Source organism: Coregonus lavaretus, assembly GCF_964263955.1.
Source record: "Coregonus lavaretus genome assembly, contig: HAP1_SCAFFOLD_1987, whole genome shotgun sequence".
Taxonomy (NCBI): domain Eukaryota; kingdom Metazoa; phylum Chordata; class Actinopteri; order Salmoniformes; family Salmonidae; genus Coregonus; species Coregonus lavaretus.
The window spans coordinates 33,215-41,009 of NW_028162602.1; the positions used below are offsets into that span (position 1 = coordinate 33,215).

The 7,795-nt window shown below is 39.4% G+C and overlaps 1 protein-coding gene across 1 annotated transcript in view; it reads right to left on the reverse strand.

Annotated features, from left to right (window-relative positions):
* Positions 1–7,159, reverse strand: part of LOC311119103 (neurexin-3a-like) — a gene marked incomplete at both ends in the record, with an annotated part of 35,881 nt that extends 28,722 nt beyond the window's left edge. The window contains 2 exons of the mRNA XM_084193847.1: positions 3,767–3,793; positions 6,956–7,159. Coding sequence (XP_084049973.1) covers positions 3,767–3,793; positions 6,956–7,159 — 231 coding nt within the window. The remainder of the gene's footprint in view (positions 1–3,766; positions 3,794–6,955) is intronic.
* Between the last annotated feature and the right edge of the window lie 636 nt (positions 7,160–7,795).

A 7,795-nucleotide genomic window follows, 5' to 3' on the forward strand; every position in this document is an offset into this window, starting at 1 on the left:
CAGACCGGTGGCTCAGTAGACTGGCAAATCAGAGCGCTGGAGGAGAGCAACGGGAGGAGACGTGACATATTGCAGTCCACCTGTGGTAAATTCAAATGATTGGACATGATTTCGAAAGGCACACAACTGTCTATAAAAGGTCCCACAGGTGACAGTGCATGTCACAGCAAAAAACAAGCCATGAGGTCGAAGGAATTGTCCGTAGAGCTCAGAGACAGGATTGTGTCGAGGGGGGAAGAGTACCAAAAAATATCTGCAGCATTGAAGGTCCCTAAGAACACAGTGCCCTCCATCATTCTTAAATGGAAGAAGTTTGGAACCACCAAGACTCTTCCTAGAGCTAGCCACCCGGCCAAACTGAGCAATCGGGGGAGAAGGGCCTTGGTCAGGGAGGTGACCAAGAACCCGATGGTCACTCTGACAGAGCTCTACAGTTCCTCTGTGGAGATGGGAGAGCCTTCCAGAAGGACAACCATCTCTGCAGCACTCCACCAATCAGGCCTTTATGGTAGAGTGGCCAGATGGAAGCCACTCCTCAGTAAAAGGCATATGACAGCCCGCTGAATGAACGGAGCAAAGTACAGAGAGATCCTTGCTCCAGTGCGCTCAGGACCTCAGACTGGGGCGAAGGCTCACCTTCCAACAGGACAGTGACCCTAAGCACACAGCCAAGACAACACAGGAGTGGCTTTGGGACAAGTCTCTGAATGTCCTTGAGTGGCCCAGCCAGAGCCCGGACTTGAACCCGATCTAACATCTCTGGAGAGACCTGAAAATAGCTGTGCAGCCACCCTCCCCATCCAACATGACAGAGATTGAGAGTATCTGCAGAGAAGAATGGGAGAAACTCCCCAAATACAGGTTTTGCCAAGCTTGTAGCATCATACCCAATAAGACTCAAGGCTGTAGTCACTGCCAAAGGTGCTTCAACAAAGTACTGAGTAAAGGGTCTGAATACTTACGTAAATGTGATATTTCAGTTTTTTTTTTTAAATATAAATTAGCAAAAATATTTAAAAATCTTTTTTTGCTTTGTCATTATGGGGTATTGTTTGTAGCTTGATGAGGGGGGAAAAAAAACATTTAATCCATTTTAGAATACGGCTGTAATGTAACAAAATGTGGAAAAAGTCAAGGGGTCTGAATATTTTCCGAAGGCAGTGTATTGAGCAGAAAAACATTGCAGTCAATGCAACAACTACACAGGTTTTACTCATCATAGTGACTGGAAATCCTGTCCACATTTCCAATTCTGTTATTACTATATGAATACTAGGTTAAAGAGGACTGTGTGTGTGTGTCTGTGTGTATGTGTTCTCAACCTGTCATGGGTGTGTGTGTGTGTGTATTCTCACCCTGTCGTGTGTGTGTGTGTGTGTGTGTGTGTGTGTGTGTGTGTGTGTGTGTGTGTGTGTGTGTGTGTGTGTGTGTGCTGTTCATTTGATCAAGTCAACACAAACGGATTCTGGCAGACACAAGCCTGGAGGGATATTGATTTGGACAGTTTCTCGTTTCCTTGGCAGTTAGCAGTGTTAAAACAGTGTTAAAAACAGTGTTAAAACAGTGTTAAAAACAGTGTTAAAACAGTGTTAAAACAGTGTTAAAACAGTGTTAAAACAGTGTTAAAACCAGTGTTAAAACAGTGTTAAAACAGTGTTAAAACAGTGTTAAAATAGTGTTAAAAACAGTGTTAAAACAGTGTTAAAACCTTGATTTTTAGTTGTGCATGCAGCAGTTATTGTGCCCAGTATTTTGAGGTCATTCTTTTAGTCTATTTTAGTCTTCACATTATTTTGGGTAATGCACCTAATATTCCTCATAACTAAGACATACTGTACTGTGTGGCTCTTTTATAACAAAGGCTATTAGCTCAGAGAAGGTATTAAATAATAAAATAGCCCTCATTTCTGTTATTACACAATATTACAATGGAAAAAATAAGTGGTTAGATATGTACTGTGATTGACTGTGACCAGCCTGATGTTATATGAGATCTGGATTCTGCTCTTTGACCTGAAATGCTATTTCCTGCATTAATTAGCCCCAGACATTATAGGTAGAGCCCGACCGATATGTGATTTTTGGATACTGATTCCGATATTAGAGTGAAAATATTCACTGATAATGATATATCTGTTGATATTTATTTATTAATTATTATAGCTCGAATTAAGAAAAAAACATAAATTTTCTGTATCTATTGTGCTTAAAACAGTCCTACAATGATACTAAGAAAGTTGATTTCTTACATTTTAGGAAATAACATTAATTCAAGAATTTAGGAGCACCAGAAAGACAATATTTGGTTATGGAAAAACTATGTGTTACTCTAGTCTAGTAAAAGGAGGATAAACTGCAATGATTTTCAAAACAAACTGAGCCCTCTCATGCCAGCCATCTGGAAAACAACGACATAGGAGACATTTTCAATGTATTAGTATTTAGCTACGTCGTTTTCATCGATTGTAGGCCTATAGCCACTGGATTCTGGTAGTTGGCACTCGAAAGGAATAAACATAAATCACAAAAGTAGCCGCTGGCACGGGCTGCCTCAAGCACCAAGTGTTGCCTCGGCGCTATCAAGTACTTTTCCACAGCTAGTTAGCCGGCTAGCTAGAGGAAGAGAGAGGCCCAACTCTGCTGAAAATCTGTCTCCCTCCAGCAGTTGTCATTTTTTCGCCTACCAAGCAAGGAGTTTTTGTATGGAAGGCAATGAGAGAGTTACAAATTTGGTCAACCCAAAAAAAAATTAATGGCTTATTTGCTACGCAAGGTTTATTTGATAATATATACGTTTCGTAATGCTTAAGTTGTTACAACTGTCCTGATATAAGTAGGACACGTGACATCCCGGCAACTTTGAAAAAAAACAAGAACTTTATATATTTTATCGGTCAACCGATAAATCGGTCAGGCTCTGATTATAGGAGCCGAATGTACAATAATATTAATAATATCTGTCACTCACACATGCACACGCGTACCCCCACTCCCCAATAGAATGTATTCTAGTGTCAAACCAAAGCTCAGACTTAAGAATCTACACAAATCCTGCAGTAACCATGAACTCTTCAACTGTGGCATTTCACTTGGATAGGTCCTACAATGTATGAATAGTATAACATCCCTATGTACTGCATCTCTTTATCATGTTGTATAATCAAGTTACTTCTACTAAATAGTTAAATGTATTCACCATTGTCCACCTATGATGAAGCTCTGTTTGCATGTAAGAATTCTTGAACATTTAGTTACGTAATAATAAGTGGTGATTTGTTCATCTCAACTTTGCGACGAAAACCAAAATGCTAAATAATGCATCTGCCATATAACAGAAAAAATTTACTAGAGATTATAAAAAGGGTTATATAATTACCAGTTTCTAGAAAGAGAAAGCATATTGTTTAAAAAACGTTAAACCAAACTTTTATGACAGTGGAACTACTTTTATAACTAAAATACATTCGTTAAATAAATAAAAATCGGTCACAGGACCCTATAACATGAAATGTTCTTATTTAATCAAATATGGCCTTAAATAAAAATAAAAATCTAAGCGATGAACAAATCACCACCCTGTCTGTTTCCAGTTTGGGTGTTTGTGTTGTCTATGATCTACTGATGGTCTGACCAGTTGAACAGACAGACACACCCATTAGCTATTCTCCAACCAACACTATAGAAAGACAAACTTAAAATAACACATTCCTTTAAACAGTAGAGTATCATAATACAAGAGCAAAATTAAACTTGAGTGTTAACTTACTGGAAGTACAGTTTATCCTGATACAGTCTAGATGGGGAAGAATAAATGACAGATGAAATTGCATCCTTCAAGGTTATAGCTGCAGACATCCAAAAACAAGAATTCCACCCTTCCGGGGACGTCCACATGCAGAGAGGCGGCCATTTTGTAAAAGGGGGAGGGGTCTCTATAAACTCTTAGGTGTTAGCCTGTTAGCGTACATTACACATTTCTAGCTTTAATTCTACAAGTTTGACTCCAATTGCAATATGATTTTAATAACTAGTAATGTATCAGGTATAATTAATATGTTCACAAATGTCAAATCGTTGGTCCATATACAAAAATAGTTATGGCTTATATGGACATTAGTTGGGTGTTGTATGGTAAAATGTACATAGCGCTTTTGCATCACTTGTTAAAGTTCTGAAATTAACTGAGTTCTGTGACCACTACTATAACACTTAGATTATACACATATGGGCAAATGTAATTTATTTAAATCTGCATAACAAGGACACTGGCTGTCTACATTTTGAAAATGGCCGCTTTTTATTTTACCAACCACATAGATTCTTCAACCCAGCATAGACTTTCATTTTGGAATAGTTTCCTTTTTTTTTAAAGCTCAAAGTCTACAGCTCCAAAGCTTTCACACCAACTTGTTGACTAAACGGGCTATTAAAATCATATGTCTGATGTTAGCAAGAAGGTGGAGCTATTCATATTGGAGCTACGGATCTTTGAAACACAGTGCAACGCTATTATACTTGACACCGGAATAAACGTACACATCAAATAAAAATCGTATTTGTAATCTGAGATAGTGAATATCAAAAGGCGAATTGATTGGTGAAAGATACTTGACTAGTTCCTTCACTGACAGCAGATTCCTGCCTGTTGTACAGGTTTCTGTGGTGGACAATTTGAGACGGCCTATGGGATCCTACGAAAGATATTCTGGGTTGGTCACCATGTGGCTGGTGGGTTCATGTGTCGTCAACCGCAACAGAAAAGTGGGAGCGAACAGCCGCGATCCAATCAGCGCCAGCACCATGCAGAGGCACAAGACCATTGTATCTAACAGTCCAGGATAGACTGTAGAAATATATGTTGTTTCTATAAAATGATGTATCATATGAGTTTAGCTAAACACATTAAGAATATCTATCTCTTCAACACTTAAATGTGGATATGTGATGCTCGTTATTGACGTTGTACTTCATACAACAAGTTAATTGTGTAGAGTACTTTTGTGTAGCCAATTTTTATAGTTGCATTGCATCTGTAGCTCAGCTGGTAGAGCACGGCGCTTGTAACGCCAAGGTAGTGGGTTCGATCCCCGGGACCACCCATACACAAAAAAAAAAATATGCACGCATGACTGTAAGTCGCTTTGGATAAAAGCGTCTGCCAAATGGCATATTATTATTATTATTATTATTATTATTTGTATAAAGGTAGAATTACAACTTATTAAACTACTTCAGTAACTAACATTAGCATATCAATACTACTGTACCTATTATAATAACGACTACAAACTATTATGACAAATACCCAGCTTTAATAAAGATTTAATCAATCTTAACGACACAATGTGTAAATATAGGTTATGTATACTAGTGCTTCTTTCCTTTATGTAACACAGTGGTGTGTTTGTCAAAAGAGAGAAGGAAGGCAGCCAGCTGCAGGTTTGGCTGGGCTCTGTTCTCGGGCTGTTCGCTTGACGGGCCGCAGGCTTAAGGCCTTTGAAGGGGTGAATACCATCTTTTGACAAAGCATGATGGGAAATGGAGTTGTATATAGTATGCGTACACCATAAACAGAGAGAAGGAGAACAAACCCAAAATCAAAAGCCAGGAAGTTACAACTTGAAGACAAGAAGATGATGTTAGTGGAAAATGTAAAGTAAAGATTTTTCTTTCTCAATTTCCTCTAGGTGATGAGCTGAGAATGAGTTGGAGTAAAGGTGTCAGCATGCTTCAGTTCGGCTGGCGGCTAGCCAAACGGAGCGAGTGTGCTCGCATACTCCCTTAAAAGACATTCGCTTGAAAAACTAGAAAAAAAGCGCCAATAGTACTGATTGTCCATTTTGAGATGCCGTAGCCAGTATACACTTCCTCAAAATAGTCAGAATTAATCGAAGATAACAAAAAAAATCGGTCATTAATTTTGACATTTTTGCCGAAGAGATCTTAGTTCTTAGTAATTTTACAAGTAAGATGTTTGGTGCAGTATTTCTCAAAGACAAAATGTGCATGAGAACGCGTTATCTCTCGTTGAATGACAACAAAGCTCAGTTGGTAGAGCATGGCGCTTGCAATGGCAGGGTTGTGGGTTTGATTCCCACAGGGGACTAGTATGAAAAAGTATGAAAATGTATGCACTCACTACTGTAAGTAGCTCTGGATAAGAGTGTCTGCTAAATGCCGTAAATGTAAAAAAAAAAAAAAAAATGTACTGAAGAATCCCTACTGTTGACCAATCACCGATGAAGCGGCGTAGACTTCGGCTACAAACTTCAGCTTGCCTCAAGAAAAAATGTTGTGTGCCCAAACCGAAAAAACCTTTACCGAAGTCCCCCCCCCCCAAAAAAAACGTCACAAAATGTTGTCATAATATATGCACAAAATCTTCCGAACTGTTTCGTCTGGGAAGCATGCGGACAGCTTAAGTCAACTCTTAGAAAGTCACAGCACTTTAGAATGCTAAAAAATACGTAGTATATGTATTACATTATAATAGCAATAGTGTTCTGTTTAGCAATAGTGTGACAATAAATGAAAATATACTTTTATATCTAGTGATACTGTGACTGTCTCAAAAGTTGTTTTTTTACAGGACTATGAAAATGGCTATGTTTTATCTGTTCAAAAGATGGGCCAGACAGCATGTTTATCAATGACAAGAACTTTCAGAATGAAGCAGTTTAAATAATGCTCAAAAAAAAGTTTTGTTAAAAAGTAGAGTAATTTCTATGAAGAGTCTTATTCAATCAATATCTTATTGATCACAATAAAGTCCATGCAAATAAAAATAAGAACATGTGTTTATCACTATTAATTAAATTATTGCTGTCCTTTATTCTATAAATTAAACTAAGAAAAAAAAAGAATAAAGGCAAATGATAATAATGGAGGGATGGAGACAGCGATGGAAGAGAGAAAGAGACAGCCACGTGGTGTAGTCGGTAGTGGAATACGATACCTAGGTTGACCGTGAGCTTGACCCGGCCCCCATCCAGCTCCAGACGCAGCGTGTCGGCCGAGTCCCGCGAGGTGGTGGCCATGAGCAGGCCGTAGGCCCGCTGGGACATGAAACGCAGAGACACGTCCTCCGCCTCTGTGTGCATCACCTGGGGTACCACCACCTTCATGTACATACTGCCGTCATAACTCAAGATGGACGCCTCTGTCAGGGGGGGAGAGCAAGGGGTGGGGGGGACAGAAGGAGAAGAGAGAGAGAGAGAGAGAGAGAGAGAGAGAGAGAGAGAGAGAGAGAGAGAGAGAGAGAGAGAGAGAGAGAGAGAGAGAGAGAGAGAGAGAGAGAGAGAGAGAGAGAGAGAGAGAGAGAGAGAGAGAGAGAGAGAGAGAGAGAGAGAGAGAGCGAGAGCGAGAGCGAGAGAGAGAGAGAGAGAGAGAGAGAGAGAGAGAGAGGGAGAGAGGGAGAGAGAAAGAGAGAGAGAGAGAGAGAGAGAGAGGATAGAAATGTGTTAGACACAACATCTGCTGTCACACATCTTGTTTGGGTGGAGAAATCTACATCATAACAGCATGAGATTTTCACACGCACGCACGCACACACACAGACACACAAGCTCCCCAAGCTATTCCCCATTGCTAGTTTCCAATCATCGTTCTCTTCAGGAGAGACTCACTCTAATAATAACAGTCACAATGAGGTAATGTCTTCTCAGCTAGAGCACATCTCCATAGACAACCATCTCTGTATGATGATCTTACATATGGAAATGTCAATACAAATCAAATCAAATCAAATCAAATTTTATTTGGTCACATGCGCCGAATACAACAGGTGCAGACATTA